Here is a 22,537-nt window from a genome sequence, read left to right as displayed (position 1 = left end):
TTACTTGTCCTATGACACTGTTGACTACTTGCTCCTTTCTAAAATGGCCTCTTCTGCCGGTTTCTATTACATAATCCTTTCCTGGTTGTTCTCTCACCTCTCTGGCTCTTCTGGATAAGCTGAAACATTCCCTCATCTTTGGTCCTATGGCCCCTTGTGCCTAATTGCATTAATAGCTCTTACAGCACAGTCTTGTCATGGTTTATATCAGGGTACCCTCAACCTGGACTGTATGCTTTTTTATGGTGTTACTAAGGTTGGTGCAAGCGTAATTGTGATTTTGGCCATTACTTTTAATGGCAAATAGTTTTGCACTAACCTAACATCTGTAGCACCAGGTTCAGTGTCTGGTCCATAATAGGAACTCCACCATTGAATACATTATCACGGAACGCTTCCCTCTTCATCATTTATGTATGAGATGTGCAGGTAAAATAAGGGAAAGGAAAGTTAAGAATTGCCTCCATTTTCGGCCACTGAAATTGCCTCTCATCCCAACAGTTTGCCCAGGGATTCAGGATTCCTTACTCCAGGTTCTAGCAGTTTTCTGAGGGGAATAGGGGCCACTTTCTGGACATCTGGAATGTGGCTCTTCCTGAAGAAGGTTAGGTCTCAACCACATTTCAGCATCATGTATTTAATGTTCTAGTTAGATGAATCTATTTCCAATGATCCTCCAAGGAATGGAGGTATTTGGTAGAAGATTCTTGTCACTTTACTGCATCCACTGAGCCCAGGGCCCTCAGAGTAGTAACAACACTACTGACTAAAAAATAGCATCATTGTGTTTCTAGCACGGAGAAAAGAGACAATGAGGTAAGAAAATATCCATGACGCTTATTCTGCTTATTCTACTGCACAGTGTTGGCATAACGCTTAATCCCTTTGTCTCTGCAGCCGGGTTTCTTGGGTTCAAATTTCAGCACTGCCACCTCCTTACAATGTGATCTTGAGCAAATTGCTTCATTTTTCTATCCTTCAATATTCTCATTTGTAAAATGGAAGTGATAATATAGTATCTTAGAGTATTATTTGAAGGATTAATGCAATTATATTTATAAAAAATCAGAACAGTTGTGGGTAAGGAGCATTCAATACATATTAGCTGATTGGCCACTGTTTTCCTTTGTGCTACAACTTTGTTCCTTTCCACAGCTTTGCTGTGCTCTCAACAGCCCCCTTACTCAGACTTCGGCAGAGCCTCCTCTCCTCATACTGGGTCACACTGTATGGTCCTCCTTTACTGACCCCTGTCCCTCACTGAAGTGTAAGCTTTCAAGGCTGTTTTCTCCATTTTTTGCATTCTGACTGCCTGTCATGGTGCCTGTCACATAAGAGTAATTAGATGTTGGGGGAATGATGAGAATTTGCAATGGTAGAATCTCCATTTCATAAGTCCTGCATCTATTACAGACCCAGAGTGTTCAGTGCTGATTTGATGAGTACTTCTTGTACAATGTGCTCCACACTGATCAATAATCCTAATAGCGCCTATCATTTATTGAATGATCACTGAGACAATCCTATGCTAAAGGTTCAACCACATGCAGTTGCTATTTTTATATGCCAAATATTGACAGTTTCAAATGGCTCACCTAATATTGTATGTATCTTAATTATTTTTATTCTGTCAAAGTAGAATGAGATTTTAGCCTCAGTTAGAGATGAGGAAACTGAGACTTGTGGAGGTTAGTGACTTGCCAAGGTCCCATAGCTAGTAGGTGGTGGAAGCAAGGCTAGGCCTAACCTGTTACATCCCAGAGCTGAGTGCTTTGAGGCACCACACGGCAAGGGAAGCTGGCTGCCCTCAGGTGCTCTCACTGTAGTTCTGGAGACAGCCATGTCTCAGGAAACTCCCAAAGTAAAGACAAACCTGAATATATGCATACTAAATTGGATGCAATTTCTGGAGACAGTGCAGAAAGCTGGCATGTCCTGTTCAAAGTTAACAGAGAAGAAGGGTGTGGGCTCTGGGGAAAATCTAACAATGCAACATCCCTTCAGGACATCTTGATTGTTATTTTTTTGTACACTTGCTGGCCTTGGCTTTGGGCCCTAATTACACTATCTTTAAAGAGCAACTAGAAATATTGCTCATTAAACATGAACATAGGAATGTTTAATTTGTTAGGGCGTGGGTGTTTTGAAAGCAAATCATTGATTCGGGGCATTGAACTGAGCGCTGCCATTGGAATTCTCTCTGGTGAACACCATGTCCTGGTCAGAACTTCGCCAGGATGCGTGTTCACTGCAGATGAGAGAAAGACCTAGGCCCTGCAATTCCTGGAAGGGGTCCGTGGCGAGAAAAAATCCTAATTGTCATTTCAAAATTATGGACTCTAAGGGGTTACAATCAGCATGTCATTTCCCATATGATGCTTAGATGATGTTTATTTAGGATAAACATATTGGTACAGCATCCGAGAATTTTATCAATGTTTAACTTTCAATAAAAGCATCATGGCCAGGCGCGGTGGCTCACGCCTGTAATCCCAGCACTTTGGGAGGCCGAGGCAGGTGGATCACAAGGTCAAGAGATCGAGACCATCCTGGTCAACATGGTGAAACCCATTTCTACTTTAAAAGTACAAAAAATTAGCCGGGTGTGGCGATGTGCTACTGTAGTCCCAGCTACTAGGGAGCTGAAGCAGGAGAATTGCTTGAAATCGGAAAACGGAAGTTCTAGTGAGCCAGGATGACGCCACTGCACTCCAGCCTGGTGATAGAGCGAGACTCTGTCCCAAAAAAAAAAAGCATCATAACTAGTGTCACAGCAATTTGCAGGAAAATCTTTGCTTCCACTTGGGAATAACTTTGGATTCAAAAATACCTAGTTTTGAAAGCTGAAAGCACGACTTTATTACTTGCTAGTAATAAAGGGCAACTTTGGACAAATTTCTTAGCATCTGTAGGCTTGAGTATCTTCATCTCTAAAACGACCATGAGAGCAACCTTGCTAGGCTGACGTGTTAATTTGGTTATTTAGTATCAGTAAAGCCCTTAGTCCAACGTCTGACAGGTCAGTGCTAGCTCCCTTTTGCTCTTGTCCGGTGTTCCCTGTCACCCATTTAGAAGACAACGCAAGGGTCTATAAAGTAATAGCAGAGGGAAATACTCTGACATGAAGGGAAGCAGAGGAGAGATGGGTGCCCCTCTCCCAAGGCAGGAAGTAACCTGCTGGTGCCGAGTCAGTTAATCCCTTTGCCCCTGACAGTGACCTTCTCCCCCTGCCTTCCAGCCCCTGAAAATGCACTGCAGGGACTGTGCCCTGGTGACCAGCTCAGGGCATCTTCTGCACAGTCGGCAAGGCTCCCAGATTGACCAGACAGAGTGTGTCATCCGCATGAATGACGCCCCCACACGTGGCTATGGGCGCGACGTGGGCAATCGCACCAGCCTGAGGGTCATCGCGCATTCCAGCATCCAGAGGATCCTCCGCAACCGCCACGACCTGCTCAACGTGAGCCAGGGCACCGTGTTCATCTTCTGGGGCCCCAGCAGCTACATGCGGCGGGACGGCAAGGGCCAGGTCTACAACAACCTGCAGCTCCTGAGCCAGGTGCTGCCGCGGCTGAAGGCCTTCATGATTACTCGTCACAAGATGCTGCAGTTCGATGAGCTCTTCAAGCAGGAGACTGGCAAAGACAGGTACAAAGGCACAGGGAAGAAGATGCGGGGGGGAGGGGCGGTGGTGAAGATAAGTCATTGTTGGCTGACTCACCCAAAGCAAAGCTTTTGCTACGGGTTTTTGTTGTGGGCTCCACTGCTCATGTCATTGCTAGAGTTTATTCATAGGGTTTCTGTGTGAGTGGGCGGCTCAAGCTGACTTTACAAGGCAAAGTGAAAAAAAGCATGGAGATAATTAGATGAATATCTCAGGGCCGAATCCTTAGTTTAAAGGAAGAGGCTACACAGCTACTGGCCTTCATGGGTTAAAAGCACAATATAACAACTTTATTGCATTGCGGTTTACTTACATAAACACTCACCAAAAAAAAAAAAAAGTGTACGGGCTTATTTTTCCCATTCAAAGGCAAACATTTATTAGTCAACCAATATTTACTGAGTGCCTGCTACTTGCTCAGCACTGTGCTTGGCAGTAGGGAAACAAACACAAGAGCCCACCCTCCAACTATATCAAGTCTTGGACATTTATCAAGTAGTAGCCAGTGGACTGAGGGTCTTGTGAAGAAAGAAAATGGTGCTGTCGACGTGCCATGGGCCCTGGCCCACGGAAACCCAAACTGTTAGCTACAACTCCGTATTAAGACATGAAATCCATGTAGTGAGGCACTGAAAGATATTTTTTTCTAAAGTAATGGGAAGAGTGGGATAAAATGGAATGCAATGGAATAGAAAAGACATTATCAGCATTCATCCCACATAGTAAGTTAGGCAAGGTATTGTTTCATGAAACTTTTATTTCAGTTTGATAGAGATGGAGATAGATGGATAAGGATTTCTTCTCAAAGTGATGAAAGTGTTCTGAAATTCGGGGTGATGGCTGCACAGTCCGTGAATGTAAAATAAATAAATATCACTTACACACTTTAAAAAATGAAATTAAAACTGTGTGTGTGTGTGTGTGTGTGTGTGTGTGTGTGTGTGTCAATCATGATGCAAAAATGTATTTTTCCCTGTAGGTTGAAAAATTTTGGAAATTACTGGTCTGGGAGATGAGCAAAATGCTTTCTCAAAAAGATGAATATAAGCTGAGACCTAGGGCAATAAGTTTTGGAGAAAGTAAAGAAGGACCTGGGAGGGGGAGGGAGAAACCTCCCTGGAGGTCCAGGGAATCCGATGTGAGAGAACATGTAGTGGGTTGGAGAAAAGCCCCTTGTGGCTGCAGTCAGGAGAACTGGGGGCTGGGGGTGACATAAAGTGAAGAAGAGAAATGGAGGGACGTGAGCTGGGCAAATCTAGGTGGAGAAAGGACTATGAAGCATCAAGGGCCACGGTATAGTATAGTTCGATACCCAGCTCTGGGTTGGAAGTCTGGCTCTGTCACTCTCTAGTTGTGTGAACCTAGACAAGTTATCCAACCTTTTAGAGACTCAGTGACCTTATATGTGAAAAGGGGATAGTGACTACCAATCACTGGACAGACGGGCCTAATAATCAAATTGCCTCATTTCCTTAATTCTAAAACCTGTACTGTTACACATTTATGATGTAATTTACACCTCTTACAAAAACTGTTACTGAGTCAATTGCTTATCTTTAAACTAAAGGGGAGCCAGACTTAGTGATGCATGCCTATAATCCCTGTTACTCGGGAGGCTGAGGCAGGAGGATGACTTCAGCCCAGGAGTTCAAATTTAGTGTGAGCAGCATAGCAAGACCCCATCTCATAAAAAAAATTTCAAATAAAATGATATGATAAGTGCAGGAAGGAATATAAAGCAATAAATCCATTCTTTGGCTAGCAGCTCATTATTAGAGAGTAGTCTCAAAGAAAGACTTAAGTCCAGTGGCCCCAAATTCTTTGTGTGGAAGAGGCAGGTAGCTTTTAAATCCTCAAAACCTTGTGGCTAGTCCAGGGCTGGCCCACGCAGGAGGCATGGGCCTGGTGGAGGAAGGAGGAAGAGCTGGCTGTTGGCACCAGCCTCCTTCCCTGGACACCCCAGCAGAGCCCATGGGTGACCCAGCCAGCAGATCACATTGGGAATTCCAGTCATCGTCGCCAGCTGCCACAAAATGCAGTCATGCATTGACCCTTTGCAACTCGCAAATAAGAGAGACTGTCTGTCACTCATTTGAAAGTGTTATTTAATGAAGAAAACATTTTATAAGGAATCAAGAAAGAGGGGAGTTATTTACTTTCATTTTTTACTCGTTGGAAAAATTGAAATAAGCAGAAACTGTCTCAACAGAAAACACTTCTCTCTTTTTAGTTTAATGGTTATTTGTTAAATAAGTATCCCTAAAACACTGCAGCAGTGATAGCTGTTTAGAATAATTGAACATTTTTCTGGACTCCTTAAGAAATCATTTTTAAGCTAATAAGTTAGATACTAAGTCATCAGACCCCTTGGCCACTCAGGATCTTTAGAAAGCTATCTCAAATGAAGGCATATCCTGCTCACTAAATTCACTAAATTCGGACCAATGAGAAGCTTTTTCTCACCAGGTCTTTCTTCTTGGTCGTCCTGGCTGGTAAGAATGGAGCCAAAGCTTTGTGGAGTGGCTTCTGGGCCTCTTCCCAAGACATCCGTCTGCCAGGGTTCACATAGCCCCTGCTCAGCGGCATCACACTTATGAACATGGAGGATGCCAAAATACATGGCCGCTTCCAGAAACTTTGTGCCTCTTGCCTTTGGGAAACGGTTTTAAAGAAGCCAATACTCTATTGACTTAATACTCTTAACTTGTAGCCTACTCCAAGCTAAAAGAAACAAGTTAAAAAAAAAAAAAAAAAAAGGCCCTTCAGGACAAAACTATTGCTGTAAATTAAAACATAAAACAGGGCCAGGCACGGCGGCTCAAACCTGTAATCCCAGCACTTTGGGAGGCCGAGGCGGGTGGATCACGAGGTCAAGAGATCGAGACCATCCTGGTCAACATGGTGAAACCCCGTCTCTACTAAAAATACAAAAAATTAGCTGGGCATGGTGGCGCGTGCCTGTAATCCCAGCTGCTCAGGAGGCTGAGGCAGGAGAATTGCCTGAACCCAGGAGACGGAGGTTGCGGTGAGCCGAGATCGCGCCATTGCACTCCAGCCTGGGTAACAAGAGCGAAACTCCGTCTCAAAAAAAAAAAAAAAACATAAAACATTTAGGGTATAATGATATTTCTCAATGCATGCTTTTCTTGAAATCCAACAAAACAGTCACATGTATTGATGATACATAAAGTGAAGAATATCTAACTTGCAGATTTCATGATCAGGACTTTCGTTTTGGGCTACCATTTTGAAGAAATGGGATCATTCGACAGATTATGATTGATAGCCGTTTCACCCTCCTTAAAAGTAGAGAAAAAAATGGCTCAGGATCTGCAATTAAGAAGCATGACAAATGACATAGATGGCCAAGTGGTATTCTTTGATATTAAAAAGTAACTGTACTTGAAAATAACTTTATAATTGAATAAGGGTACATTAAGAAAATATGATTCAGAACCAATATTATAGTAATTAGATAAAGGAAGCATAAATGAAATAACTGCAGGAAGAATATTTCCATAGAGATTATAAATGAGATTCTGGTGGAGCAGAAAGGCCCTTAATTGTAATTTAGTGTGCACTATAGAATTATCAGCTCAATGTGTTACTTCATCATATAAAAGAATATCTGATAATTTTCCCTAATAAGCATATGACAGCCCTTCATATTCTTTCATTACAGCTGATTAAGTGTAAAAACAGTAGATATTCCTTTGTTAGAAAAAGAGTTCAACAAAGAATTTTAGAAAGACAGCACAAAGTGTTGCATTTCTACAGCACGTGACCCCAAAAGGCTGTTGTTTAGAAGCCTGGGGAATTTTAAGTGGCACTTTAAAGAACTCTTCACTTCAGTTTCCTCAGTCCTCCACTTTGCATTCTCCCCACTTTACCCACAAAGCCTTTTCCTGTGCAGTCATATCCTCCTGTATTCAGGCTGTGGCTTATGATCTCTACTATATCACACAAAACAGAACCAGAGTGATGGGGGAGTTTCTGCCCCCTGAAAAAGCCCCTTTTGGTGTGCCAAATCGCTCTGAAAGCAGAGGGAATATAAGTGTGAATCCCAAATCAGTCTCCTGAAGCCATGAGTGAGCCGTCATACTTTTCCTGGGTTCCTCATCCTCTCAGTTATTCACTCACCCAGGTTAGGTCTAGAACACGTGGCCAATGCATTGTCATGGCGCATACGTGAAAACAGCCTCCAACTTAAGGGAAGCCACTTCCTCTTTTTACCCTTTGCCATTCAGTCAGCTCTTCTCCATCCCAGCTCCTTCAGTCTCAAAGGTCTTAAGAATATATAGCCTTGGTAAGAAAGAAGGAAAGGTGTTAATGCCTATGTAGGCTGAAGGCTTCTGAATGTCATAATTCCTGCCCTGACTACTGACGGTGGCCCCTATACAGCAATCGGTAGCAGAGTGTTGGAAGAATTTTCTTCATGGGTGCTAAAAAGCACTGAAAGGAGTGGTGAAATCATTTACCTTGTTTGCTCAACCTTGCAACTAAAAGAGGAGGAAGAGATGTCAATATATCAACATACCAAGCTTGGTGCTTTTCATGCATGCTTGCTATTTGGTTCTCAAGTAGCCCAGGGGACAGAGATTCCTGTGCCTGCTTTATAGGTAAGAAATGAAGGGTCAGAGATCAACAATAACTTGCCTCAGGTCATCCAGCTGGTTATGATAGAAACAGGTAAGATTCAGCCCATGTTATTCCCATCTTTAGGAGCTTTTAAACACACTTCCTGGGATATTACTAGGTCAAAATACAATGGAATAGGGGAATGAATGAGCAAAGCGCTGAAGAAATAATAGAAAGTTGAAGCCGTGATCCTCACAGATGACCAAGTCACCCATGCCTGTCAGGTATTGGACAAAATGAAGGACTCCTTAAAAATTTAAAAATGTCCTCTCTCTCTCTTTTTTTTTTTTTTTTTTTTGGTCCTTATATGAAATGGAAATAATGACATAAACTGATTGACATAAGGTTTTCCTTCCTCTCAAGGATGGGTGCTACACAGGGCAAGTAGAAAAGGCTTTCTGCACCTCTGTTATTCACATCACAAATGGTGCTGTGGCTGGGCAAAGTCAGACAGTCTGACCTTGGGGATAAGGTGTTTAAAACTGACTAATGAGGCATGCCATAAGCACTGAAGGAAAAGTAAAAGCAGCAACCCCCGAAGAATTGAAATTAATATCCACAGCAGTGTAGCATGGTAAGCCAAGTCATTCTCACAGGGTCAAATTAGACCTTAGTGTTATGTCCCCACAGTTATCCTAAGACATGGCATATGGTAGAGGCTCATTACAGATGTCTGAATGGGAAAATTAATGAATGGTGGAGTGCACCAGTTCATTCCTTGAATTTTGTCAATTTCTGGTCTTCTAATAAAAATTGTCTGAAAAGTAAAATAAAGCAAATATTCAGTTAAATATAAGCATTCCTGTGGCTCTTTTCCTCTGGTCAGTAGCACATACCCAAGGGAGTGTACTCTTCTTATGGAAAGACATTCAGTCAAGATGTTGGTGTTAGTCTACTTGAAGGCAAGCTTTCACCCTAAGTTCAATCAATCAACCAATTGATTGATAAATGCACATGCATGTTTATTTATATTTAATATGCTACCTATTATCTAGTCTGTTTGGGGAACAAGGAGAATTTGTAGCTAGTCAAGCGCTCTCATTAAGAAAGCGTTGTTAAACAGGGACTGTAATAAGAAATTGAGTTGTGGTAACATACACTTAAACATTGAAATACTGATCATCATCTTTGATGATGCAGAAGTCCCTTAAGCATCTTTTATTGTCACAAATTCAACATAAGCATTAACATCAATTCTGATTGTACTGTGGAATATGGTGACGTTAGTAAGAGATGTCAATTTGGTAAAGTTCCAAATATTTACCAAATGAAGGGAGAGGAGGAGAGACTCTGTTTATAGTAACCCTTACTCCAGAAAGAATTAAAGATGGTAGTGGGTATAATGGTTACTTTACCAGCTTGCAGACTTAATTATTGTTCCTTCCAGGAAGATATCCAACACTTGGCTCAGCACTGGCTGGTTCACAATGACAATTGCACTGGAGCTCTGTGACAGGATCAATGTTTATGGCATGGTGCCCCCAGACTTCTGCAGGTAGGATTTATTCTGCAAGTGTAAATCATCAGCTGTGTTGTGCAGGGTTTATAAATATCAGATTCTGAATATCAACCATGAAACATGTCTAACTGTCTTCTTGAAGCAATTAATTAGCATGTCCCAAGTTCTCATTCTAGAAACAACAAACAGCATTTAATTATGTGATATAAAATATTGAAGGTTTTTGTTTGTACTGCTGGAGAATAAATCCATCGTGTGGGCTTCATTTGTCCTCTGAATATTTATCAGCCAAAAGTAATGCAATAATTGGCATAATATTAATGATGAACAAGCATTAAGAAATATTAGTTTTACTCTCATTTCAAAGGAATGTGATAATTTTTTAATGAATTAAAGAGAGCAATTCCATTGACAGCGAGGCCTTTTTTCTAAAATTAAAATATTCCTCTGAGCCTCCCTCCCTTGCCACATCAGTGGCCTGGGCTTACACTTCTGAGGCCAAAAGCACAGGTATAATTAATTTGAGGTATGCTTTAAAGGGAACATGCAACGTCCCTGTTGCCACCTTAACTTTCCTCCTGGCATGTGCTCAGGCAGAGTTCAGGGTATACCACAGATGCACTCAGCAATATTCAGGGCCTGATTTTTGGAAGCCTGCTTGAAAACTCACCTGTAATTTAAAATAGGGATGCCAAAAGTTCCAGAAAGTACCCTCGTTTTTGGGAATGCCTGATGGCCTGCATGTGGCCTCAATCCCAATCTTCAAATGGCAAAACCTGGGGTGAGGGACGTTTTAAACTTCCTTCTTAAAATGTGTGCTTACTTATACTATCTGGTGTTTTATTTGTTTATTTTTTCTTACAATGTCTTTAAGGCCATGAGTATTTAGGCAAAAGCTGCAAATTTGGAGGTTTAAAGCAAAGACGAGAAACAGCACATAATCATGCGATTACCATTTTGCCGCTCTTCTCTCTTTTTAACCCAAAGATCCAACACAGCAATAATACTAATTGATATGGAAGAGTCAGGCCACAAAGGAGGAGAGGTACAGACAGAGCAGAACTTGGACTACAGGTCAGGGTCAAAAATGCTGGGGCTAGGCTGCACAGGTGTAAAGCCTGGCCTGGTCACTTACCCACCTAGTAAGACCTTGAGCAAGTCACTTAGTGTCTCTGAGTCTCAGCTTCCTCATCCATAGAAGTGGATGTGATAATAATAGACTCTGCCTCAAAGGGCTGTAGGCAGATTAAATAAGCTAATACATGTGAAATGCTTGGAACAGTGCCTAGAAAGTACATGGCGAACACAAGGCAAGTTAGCTGGGATCCTCACCCACTGCTGCCTCACTTGATTCACTGGCCCCATGTCCCTGTTTAACAATCTATGTGCAAAAAATAAGTAGAATGGCATAAAAAAGCAAACTGCCTCCTCAAACCAACAGGCTAACAGAGACAGTGAGAATGGCACTTATGGGCGTGCAAAGAGCCATCAAAGTTGATGGTTATGCAGCAGATATAATTATGCAATATTGCCATTAGGACACCAGAAAGAAAAAGCATGAATAAATTGAAATGTTAATGACTTCAAGTGTTCAAGGAAATATTCCATTTATTATGGAAAACAAACAAAAGGCAAGTTAACCTGTCATTTCTCTTACTCAGAGTTAGTTCATCACAGCTTCACGTACAGTAGAATGGAAACAATTTATGGAAAATACTCACAAATAAATTAAGATAACTTCAATGCATTATATATTGCCACTGGCTCTGGGTTTCTGTTCCTAAGCTCTCATACCCAAAGGTTTGATAGTTGTTTGCATAAGATGGTTTCAGCAAGAACTCTTCGAAAGGACCCCTATGCTCAAGTTCTGTCAGAGAAGTGGAGTGTCATCTGGATGGAAGGTTCAGGGCTGGAAAGAGCATCCTGCTCAGTCATAAAGCCTGTTTAGGGAAGGGTAAGAAGGAAGACCAAAAGTGGCACAGATGCATTCCCAAGTCCCGTTCATCTGCATTTCCAGGATGTGTGGACTGAACCACCAGGCAACCAGTTTCAAATTGTGGGGCCTTGAGCCTGTTTTCCTTGTTTGTAAAATGGGAATAAGAAAAGAAGAAGAAGAACAAGCAGGTCATGGTGAGAATTAAATGAGATAATAGATGCAGAGTGTTGGATGCAGTACCTAGCACACAGTATTCAGGAAAGAGTGTCAATATCATTAATATTAACAAGATATGTAAAATAATTTATATTATTAATATTATCCCAAGCACTTGAGAGTTGCCCTGAAAGATACCAAGAATTTTGAGTGGGAGGCTGGGCATGGTGGTTCACAACTGTAATCCCAGCACTTCAGGAGGCTGAGGCGAGAAAATTACTTGAGGTCGGGAGTTTGAGAGCAGCCTGGCCAACATGGCGAAACACTGTCTCTACAAAAAATACAAAAATTGGCTGGGCATGATGATGGGCACCTGTAATCCCAGCTACTCAGGTGGCTGCGGCACGAGAATCGCTTGAACCTGGGAGGCGGAGGTTGCAGTGAGCTGAGATTGTTCCACTGCCCTCCAGCCTGGGTGACAAGATGAGGCATTGTCTCAAAAAAAAAAAAAAAAGAATTTTAAGAGGGGTTCAAAGAAGGGGACACAGCTTCTTGCCTCCTGGAGGCTTGTCATAAGTCTTATTCATGCCAAAATATAAAGAACACAGCAAAGCCAATTACCATGTTACTATAAAAAGAGGCAGCTTTGCAATCTTCATTTAAGAGTTAAATAAGTTTGTAAACAGTATTTTCCTCACCACCAGAGAATGAAAAAGAAACTGGTATGGTAGTCTGCTACTAGTCTGACCATTTCCTCTTTAATCTTTATTTTGAAAGAAGCAAAGAACTATTAGGGGCTGAAAACATGGTGTGTATATCATGAGCTCCATGGCGTAAGGAGGTAAGCTATCACCAGGGCCAAAAATGGCTGTGGATGGTTTTGTGAGGTGGCAGCACTCACACTGGTTGGGCATATTGGAATATAGCCTCCCTGAGGACAGAGTTTTGTGTGTTTATTTCAGTGTTGGAGGCCTAGAACACAGAACAGCAGATATTTACTCTACTAGCATATGGCAGGCACTTCATAAATATCAAGGGAATGAATGGCTCTGTCCTCTACTTTCTGTAGTGCTGTAGTAAACGGTGTTGTGTAGGGATAAAAATAACCATTTCTGCCTCTCAGAAGCTGTGACCTTGAGAAAGTTACTTGACCTCACTGAGCCTTAGTGACTGACATTGGGCAAGTTATCTAATGCTCCATCTCAGAAGCCTCATCTACAAAACGGTGACGAGGATTATCATATCTCTTGCGTTGAGAGCTTATATGATAATTCTATGAAGTCATAGATGAGGAATGCTTAGCAAAGTCCCAGGGTCTGTTCAGTACATAGAAAGTTATGAGGTGAAAGGATTCACTGATATGCAAGTTGGTGAATTTTACAGAATTGGCATTATGTGGCCACCAGCTCCTTGCAGGACATCTCATAGGCTGCTCAAAGCGTGCCTAGCCTTTCTATAGCTTCCCTAAAGTTCCCGGTGTCTCACTGCAATGAAGAGCTAGCCACATGGAGCCAGGTTTCAGCAAACAAAGAGAGCCAACTGTTCACTTTGGGTAAATTAACCATTTCAGACCATAAGGCACGATTAGTACCCTCAAAAAAGTCACTAAATAAATCCCGCCTTTTATTCATTCAGCTAACTCGTGCTGGGCACCAGGGAGCTAATCGGAGATGAATGAGACAGGGTCTCTGCCTTTAGTCGCCTGGGACTCACTTGACCACAATTTAGTCATGAGGTACAGAAGGTTACTCAAGATGCCTGTGGGAGAAAATGTTCACTCTGCTTGTCAGCGGCATCTGACCCACTGACCATCTGTCTCCAACGTTCAAACTGGACTCAGAGAAGTCCTCGCATTCCTCTGATTCTATCAGGTGGCACAGGGACAAGGAGCCAAGACAACAGGAATATTGGACCCTTCCACCCCACTTGGTCAGGTGCAGGCCCACTTGGATCTGTTTTGCTTATGGGCTATTGTATAAGATTTCTTTTCAACAAAAGATCCCCTGACAAATAAGAACTTTAAGAACCTCTGGTCTAAGACACAACCCTGCTGCTTTCCAATCTAAATCAAACTCTTTCACACTTTCCAGGATAGTTGAATCATCAACTTTGTATTATCCCAAAGAGAACTTCAGCTGTCATATGCATGGTGTGATGGAGGGGAGGCAGTAGGAGAGAGAAAAGGGCTCAATTATATCTTAGGGAGCAAACAGCCAAGCAATCCGTGAGTGCCTGATCTCCAAGGGGAGGGGTGGGTAGCCTGGAGAGTCATTTCCCATCAGCTGTCCTGGAGGTCTGCACCTTCTCATCTCACCCAAATGGCCTGAGTTACTTCTAGGAGTCGTTCTTCGGCAAGAAAACTTCTAGCACCCCTAAAAGTATTAAGCCCGTGGACTTTTTAAGGAAGAAAGTTAGCATCACATTCATATTTAAATCCACAAATGGAAGTGGTGGACATATAAATGGCCATGGTGGCCGATGACAGACATTTCTCTTCGAAGATCTGGCAGACTCTAACTGACTCAAAGTCATTTGAATGGCATGCAGAATCTTTCCTCTGGCACTGTGATAGCCTACTGGACTTTTCTCTCCAACTCTCATCTTTTTCCTCTCCAAACATGACTGTGCCTTGTTAAATGACAAATCTGACTTTGGGGAGTCACTTAAAATTCCTCAGTCACTTCCCAAACTTTCTGAGTAGAGTTCACACTCTCTAGCTTAGCACACAAGACCTTCAGGATAGGGCTTCTGCATACCACTTTAGTCACATCTTCTCTACTGACACAGATTTATGTGATTATTTGTTTATTCACCATTACCAAAAAACTTCTAAAGCAACTCACCCTGCAGACACCTGTTCCTATGCCCTCAGTTTGCACTGCCCATCTTCTACTTCCTTAAGCTGGCTGGTTTCCTGCTGGCTTTTTACTAAGAACATTAATGGCTGATATTTGTTGTGCACATACCTCATGCTGGTCCTGCGCTTAACATGAACACATGCATTCTTTCCTTGAGACTTACAATAATCTTATGAGGTAAGCATCATTAACATCACCATTTTACATACAATGCCTAAAGACATGAAACAGCTGCCCATGGTCATAGAGTAGATGAATAACAGAGCTGGGATTTGAATGCTGTCTCCAGGGCTCATGAGCCAATGCACTTTATTTATATATTTTTTTTATTGCACTTTAGGTTCTGGGGTACATGTGAAGAACATGCAGGATTGTTGCATAGGTACATACATGGCAATGTGGTTTGCTGCCTCCATTCCCATCACCTGTATCTGGCATTTCTCCCCATATTATCCCTCCCAAACCCCCTACTCCCCACTGTCTCTCGCCTATTCCCCCACAACAGACCCCAGTGTGTGATGTTCCCCTCCCTGTGTCCATGTGATCTCACCGATGAGTGAGAACATGTGGTGTTTGATTTTCTTTTCTTGTGTCAGTCTGCTGAGAATGATGGTTTCCAGGTTCATCCATGTCCCTACAAAGGACACAAACTCATTGTTTTTCATGGCTACACAGTATTCCATGGCGCTTTTAATCCTTCAGTTTACCATTTCAGATACAGCAGCCCTTCCTCCTCAGCTCCCCCTAGCCTCCTGTCTGAGTCAGACCTACTGGGCGCACTGGGCCTCCCTCTACCTCTTCCCTGCCCCACCTCACTGATTGGTTTGTCCATCTCCTTTGTTTGACTCTAGGCTCCTTAAGAGGAGGGCCCTGTTTCTATCCATATTTGTATCGTTAGCACTTGTCCTTGTGTCTGGCATAGCGTGTATCTTCAGTATAGATTAATTCAATGATAAACAAAAATAAGCCCTGTCCATGAACGTGTTTAGGAGACTGATTCTAAACATTATTACTGCAAGACCAAAAGTCCAGAGACATCAAAACTATAATTAGCAAACTCAGATTTTGAGGGGACCCCAGAAGTCAATGGTGCCCACCTTGTTTTATTCTCAGCAGGGGCCAGCTCTGGGTACTCAAAGAGGGGCTTAGGCATCAGCACCCACCTTGACTGTATCACCAGACTTCAGGCACATCGAAGTTCAGAAAGCTGGAGAAAATTAATGCCATGTTGCACTAGAAACAGCATCAAAATATATTATTCTGTGGACAGTATCTCCCTCTTAAATCATGCCGTATCCATACTGCAAGCCAAATCCATTCTCTCTAGATGGCCTATAAATTGCGTGAAAAGTTCTGTTGTTGTTGCTTTCTAAACTAAGTTATGGTGAGTATTTAATCTCATTTCCATTGTAAATTATTTGTGAAAATAATGGGCCAAGCATTTAAATTCTATGTAATAATCTTATTTCTGGTCATACTTAGCACATTACCAAGTTTACAACTTTCTGTTACCCATCATTTCTTGAGTATTAATTAGCGGGGTAATGATTCAGAGTGATCACTGTCACGGAACTAAATTAATATCTCATCTGTAATATGAAGGACATCTCAAAGGTATCGTGACTATCAGAGAGTTGATGCTGCTAGAATTATTAGCTAGTGAACATTAATAAAGCTGCCATCCTAACAGGGAAAGTTCTTACTTGGCGACAGTCCACCGGGTAGAATCGGAAGCTTACTTACAGAACACGGGTGTGGAATGGTAATGCCGCCCATGCGGTTTACGTTTTATGAAGTAGACTTAAAATGTATGGTTGTGTTTCTTCCAGGGTGAGGGTGGGGCTTGGGTGACTCACTGTGGCTCTGTGTTTCATGAAGGGTGGGCGGCTACAGGCTCCTGGTGCTCCATGCTCCCAGACACACAGTGCTATTCCATAGGCTTCCAAGGCATATAGCTCTTTTCCTCCCAAAAGAAGATCCAAGGATCAGAAATCAAGGCAGCAGAATAAGCGCGGCTCAGTGCACCTCTGGGACTGTGGCAGATGCTTGGGAAGGACTGCTGCAGAAGCATTGTCTTCTGAATGTCTCATAGTGGCACCAAAGCCCCCAGTGCAAGCCAATTGCAGAACAACCCAGGCACTTCACAGCTGTTAAGTCAACGCTATTCTCTCTATTCTTCAAATGTTTCCTGAGTGCCTACTATATGCCAGGTACCACGCCAAGAATAGAAATGTGTTTAAAGAGAGTGTCTAAGAGTTCTAGAGAGAAGCAAAGACATCATTCTTTCCTCAGGATATTTGCAGACTTCTGCACAGCCCAGCCCCAGGCCCAATGGGCAGAGTCAATGTAGATCATACTATAGGGTAGAAAAAGTAATTTCTTTTCGTCACCTATCACAGATTCTTTGCTGAGACTCCTATGACAAAAGACAAATTAACAAGGGAAAAGCATACACATTTATTTCATATAAATTTTATATGATACCAGAGCCTTCAGAAATGAAGAGCCAATGAAACAGGAAAACCTCCATATTTTTATGCGAAGTTTGATGAGGAAGTGGATAGTTGTGAAGAAGTAGGATTGGACAAAGAAGGTGTAATCTAATGGTAATAAACCAGGGTGGGTGGGGGGAGGTAGCAAGGTCTGTTTGTTCAGATTCTTTTGGCATTTCGGTGTCTTTGAGGATAAGGATGTTCTTTTCCTCCAGGTATAGGTAAGGTACCTCTGGAGTGAAGGTTTATGACCTGCTTTAGAGGAGGGCACAGAAATCTTTTATGACCCGTGTCAGGGGAGAAGAGGGAAGGGAGGGTGACAGTGGTCTCCCTGCTTCTATTGTTTCCTCAAATGCCAAGTTACCATATTTTGGAGCAGCATGACCTGAACCTCGTCAGTACCCAGAAATGAAAGTGTCTTCCCTTGCTTGTTAGAGTTATGAGGTTTTTTTCCGTTGTAAAGCTTAGCTTTAGAAGAGTCAAAAAAAATGGAACATTACAAACCCCTGCTGCCATCAGCACTGATGGGCAGAACTGTACCTGAGCACAAGGCCTCTGTGTATCAGCCTGAGCAGCTCGCGAGCACCGCACATGGGACTTCTCTGTAGCAAGAGCTCAGAGGAAAGCGTCAGGAACAAGCTGTTTTCAAACACATACTGTTAATGCCAGCGAAACCTGCGTGCCATTAGTACAGAAATCCCACCTGGAGGACAGGAGTTTTTCCAAGACACAGAATCTCACTTTTAAGAGTACAGGGTCTGCAGTCAACTGGCTTTGGTCCAAACCTTGGCTGCAAAACTTCGTTTTTCTGTGCATGAGTTTCTTCGTCCATAAAGTAGGGGTGCTAAGAGTAGCTCTCTGATATAGTTTGATATATTTTGTTTGTTCCCACCAAATCTCATGTTGAAATTTGATCCCCAGTGTTGGAGGTGGGGCCTGGTGGCAGGTGTTTGAGTCATGGGGGGCGGGGGGCAGATCCCTCATGAATAGATTAGTGCCAACCCTAGGGCGGGGCATGAGTGAGTTCTCACTCTCTTTGCCCCCAACAGATCTAGTCGTTAAAAAGAGCCTGGCACCTCTCCTCCTCTCTTCTCCCCCTCTCACCTTGTGACCTCTGCACCTGCCACTCCCCTTCACTTTCTGCTCTGAGTGGAAGCGGCCCAAGACTCTCACCAGATGCCCAATCTTGAACTTTTCCAGCAGCCATCAGAATCATGAGCCAAATAAACCTTTTTTCTTTATAAAATACCAGGACTTGGTTATTCTTTTATAGCAATACAAAATGGACTGACACTCTCTTATAGGGATATTGTGAGGACTAAATAAGTTAGTATATGTGGAGTGCTGAGCACTGTGCTCTGAGCTGAAATGCTCAAACCCAGCAGCTTGGATGGACAATGAGTGAGGCTGTGTGCTGAAAGCCAGGCCAGGGACTGTCTCCCTGGGTGTCAGATGCTCCCTATCAAATGGGAGCTGCAATAATTGCCTCAGAGGGCTGATGGGGATGTAAAGGAGGTCACATCAGTTAAGCACTGAGGCTGAGCAGGTAGGTACTTACAAAATCAGTTGTCTCCAGCTTGGTTGCATATTAGAATCTCAAGGAGCTTTCTACCATTAGAATCTTCTAAGGAGCTTTGTTTTTATGATATATATTATTTAAAAATATATATGTTTATTTTGTTTTAAATAATTTTAGTTACAAAAAGATTGCAAAAGTAGTACTGAGAGTTCATACACCCTTTATCCAGCTTCCCCTAATGCAGATTTACATTTCTACAGTCCAATTATCAAAGTAAGAAATTAGCATCAGTACAATGCCCAGCTAAACTACAGGCATTTTTGAGATTTTACCAGTTTCTCTACTATGTTCTTTATCTCTTCCAAGAAGGAATCCAGGTTCCCTTTGCATTTATTTATCAGGTGTCCTTAGTCTCTGAATCCACAGTAGTTCCTCAGGCTTTCCCTACCTTTCATGACACTTTTGATGAGTACTAATCAGGTATTTCATAGACTGTTCCTCACTTGGGGCTTATCTGATATTTTCCTGTGCTTAGATTGAGGTTACGCATTACTGGGAAGGATACCACCGAAGCCATAGGCCCTTCTCAGAATCTCGTAACAGGAAATATGTGACATCCATATGTCCTATTACTGGCAATGTTAACTTTAATCACTTGGTTAAGGTGGTGTCTGCTAGGTTTACCCATTGTAAACCTACTGCTTTTCCCTTTGTCATTAATAAATAACTTGGGAGAGATACTTTAAGGTTATATAGATAACCTATTTCTCCTCATCTTTATCCTCGTTAATGTTCCTTTCACTGGTGCATCTTGCCTGCAACAATTACCACAATGTTCTGAGGATGGTTTCCTATTCCCTCATTCTTTCTACATGGCTTTATTGGAATTTTTCTGTAATGAAATGCTGTTTCTTCTCCTCCATTTATTTATTTATTTATTCAGTTATTTATTGAAATCATCATGGACTCATGGGTATTTATTTTATTGGTTTTATAATCCAATACCAACATTGTTTATTTTGGTTCAAACCTAAGACACTTTCTAAAATACCTGTGCCTAAGTTTCTCTCTAAGTCATTTGAACCAGAGTCTTTGGGGGTGGAGCATAGGTATTTCTTTAAAGTTCCCCAAGTGCACTAAAGGTTAGTTCCCTCACCCTCCCCACCTGCTTCCTCTAAAAAGAAAAAACATCGTCTTCACATCGTTCTTCAGGGCTTGTTCTCAAACTGGCTGTCAGAGTGCAGATGGCAGGCCGCAGCCCCTTGGGGAACTGGCTCTGTGGTCATCTCCATCCCTGCCTCCCAGCCCACATATCCTTTCCGTCAGCTCACCAGACCCACAATGGGAACTTGAGCACCAGAATCTCTTTTACTTCTGCTTCCTTGTGTGGAAATTCTGCTGATGATTATTGTAGTTTCACCGAGGTCAGGGTGAAGGAAGAAAAAAGTAGGGCAGCCTTTAGAAAGTCACGTTCAAGAAAAGACCCAAGGAAGTATGACCTTAGGCTAGGAGTGTCTTTCTAAATGGCATAGTGAAGTCCGGCTAATGGCAGGCTCACAGCTGGGAGAGGTGTTCCTGCAGTTTCCAGCTCTGCCTTCTGAGTCCCACAAAGCACTTTTTTGCTGCTTGGACAGAGTTTTAACATGTGGAAACAACCCGCTTACATGAGTAACCTATCTTGACACCTCTGAAATCACAGTAACCAAATATGTAAATTTAATTCTCCTTTTAGGAGATCAATATAGAGCCAGATAAGTTTTTTTTCCAAAGAGATGGTCTTCCTGAATAAGGAAATTGATCCTATAGCATCTTTAGCTGGTTTCCAATTACCCTCTACTCCTACGTGCCAAATCAATCTCACGATATTTTTAGAAACCTGTTTCTTTAGTCAGATTGATGCCAATAAAATGTCCAAAAGTTAGATGAATCTGATTTAAAACCTGATTTGTGATGGAATAAAAGCTTAACCCCAAGTATACCATGGCAACATGACCTTGGCATGGTTCCCCCAAATTATGCCATATAAATATGGGAAGATTTGTCTCACAGACTTATTTTTTTCTTCATAACGGTGAGCTCAAACCTGAATTTTTCTTAGCATGCATTTTCTGTATTGAAAATGCCTTCTATTAAAATTTTAATGGGATTCCAATTTCTAGGGTAAGTAAAGTAATAAAATCTGCAATAACTAGACAGGAAAGGATCCAGTGTTTCACTACAGAACATAGAGATACTTCCAAGGCAGGCATATTAGAGATGCAAAGTGTTAATTCAGCATAGCATCCAAGCCAGGATATGGGATGTTGAGATGCTGCATGACAAAAATAAATCTCTCTTCCTGGAAGAACTTTAACCTAAGAGGAGAAACAGCTCAAAGGTTTATTGTTGTCAGAGCCACAAACATGACACCCCTCTTGATAAAAGACTTCGATCCCTGACCCCAGTAAAGTTGCTACTCTAAAAGCCATTTGTGTATTGATCTCCTCTGAAGAAAACAAACAGGTATCTAGCAGGATGCACAACCTTGGGAAACCAAGTTATTATATTTAGAGGAGAGCCCAAGTGACCAAAGTGGGAACCCTGAGGCATCAGGCTCTGAAAGGTGATTTGCAAGATGCTGAGAAGCCTGGGCCTTTTCCCTTCTTAGTCTCTGCAACAAGGCCAGTTGCTGAGCACAGCTCAAATTAAGAAAGTACTTCTGCCAGGAAACCCTGACTAACCTTACCGTTTATTCTCCAAAAGACAGAAGAGGTGGGGTAGACTGGCCTATCATAGAAACCAGTCTGAGACCAAGACTCTTTCGTGAGTAAATATTTTATTAACCCTAAAACAAAGGTACCTACCACCCCCACATGTTAACCCTGTGCATGCCACCTTGAAGAAGTGAGCCAGTATTTCCTGTTTAAAGCTGAGACAGAGCAATGGGCAGAAAAACACTATGAGACTCTCAGCTTACCAAGCAAAGACTGACGATGTAGAGTTTCTGGACTAAAAGATTAGACTTTGAGTACATAGGCCATCTGAACCACCCAAAAAAAAAAATCGTGGCCTCTTGTTTGCTGTCTTCCTTTTTCTCCCACAGGTTAAAACTAGGATCAACAATTTTCCCTACCTGTTAGGGACAAGCCGCCTCAGAAAACCCGCTGGGCTTAAGCTGACCCCTTCCCCCACTCTGACTGCTCTGCAGCTGCATTCCTGAACCTCACCTAGGCGCCACAGTTCCTGAACCCCACCTAGGCGCCACAGAAAGCCTGCCAGACATGCTACAAAGATGCAAAGCCTGATTACAGCATCCGGGCAGGTCGGGCAGCTGGAGGGAGGACAGGGAAAACAAATGTTTGTTATCCATACTTGTAAATTCCTGTTTGACACATTCTGTAAAAAATCCTGGGTTTTCTCTCTTTTTTAAAAAACTGCCGCCACAAAAGTCACAGGATGATGTATTGTAAATCTGTTACAAGTTGACAAACCATCTCTGTGCCTGTTACCAGTGGATAGATGACCTCAGTCCTGAAACTCCCTTATGCCCCCGTCACCCCATATAAACCTCTCATTTTGTAAGCTCGGGGCTGCCTCCTCTGATTGTTACAGAGCAGCCGGGCAGGTTAATAAAACTTGCTTGCCTGACTTTGGGTCTGTTCTCCTTTCTCTCAGCTACCCTTACAATACCCAGAGAAGAAAATGTCTTTAGAAGTTTGCTGTTTAGCTGCTAAATTTCTTTCACCAACAAAATTTTAAAAAGTATTTATTGAGCACCTACCAGGCATTGTTCTAGGAATAAGACAAAGCACTGTCCTCATGAACAGCCAATAAAC

At 42.4% G+C, this 22,537-nt stretch overlaps 1 protein-coding gene across 2 annotated transcripts in view; it reads left to right on the top strand.

The window, feature by feature from the left end:
- ST6GALNAC5 (ST6 N-acetylgalactosaminide alpha-2,6-sialyltransferase 5) overlaps positions 1 to 22,537 on the top strand; it is a 177,428-nt gene that overhangs the window by 149,634 nt on the left and 5,257 nt on the right. The window contains exons 3-5 of one of the 2 annotated variants that reach the window (XM_032296565.1): positions 3,239 to 3,648; positions 9,690 to 9,797; positions 16,039 to 16,095. In XM_032296565.1, the coding sequence (XP_032152456.1) occupies positions 3,239 to 3,648; positions 9,690 to 9,797; positions 16,039 to 16,084 (564 nt within the window). In that variant the 3' untranslated portion in view covers positions 16,085 to 16,095. The remainder of the gene's footprint in view (positions 1 to 3,238; positions 3,649 to 9,689; positions 9,798 to 16,038; positions 16,096 to 22,537) is intronic. The other variant, XM_032296564.1, reaches the window with a different exon arrangement.

This window comes from Sapajus apella, unplaced genomic scaffold (genome assembly GCF_009761245.1).
Source record: "Sapajus apella isolate SASKATOON/1434 unplaced genomic scaffold, GSC_monkey_1.0 scaffold36, whole genome shotgun sequence".
NCBI classification, from domain to species: domain Eukaryota; kingdom Metazoa; phylum Chordata; class Mammalia; order Primates; family Cebidae; genus Sapajus; species Sapajus apella.
Note: the sequence above shows the minus strand (reverse complement) of the source record. Positions and strands in the feature narration are given on the sequence as shown.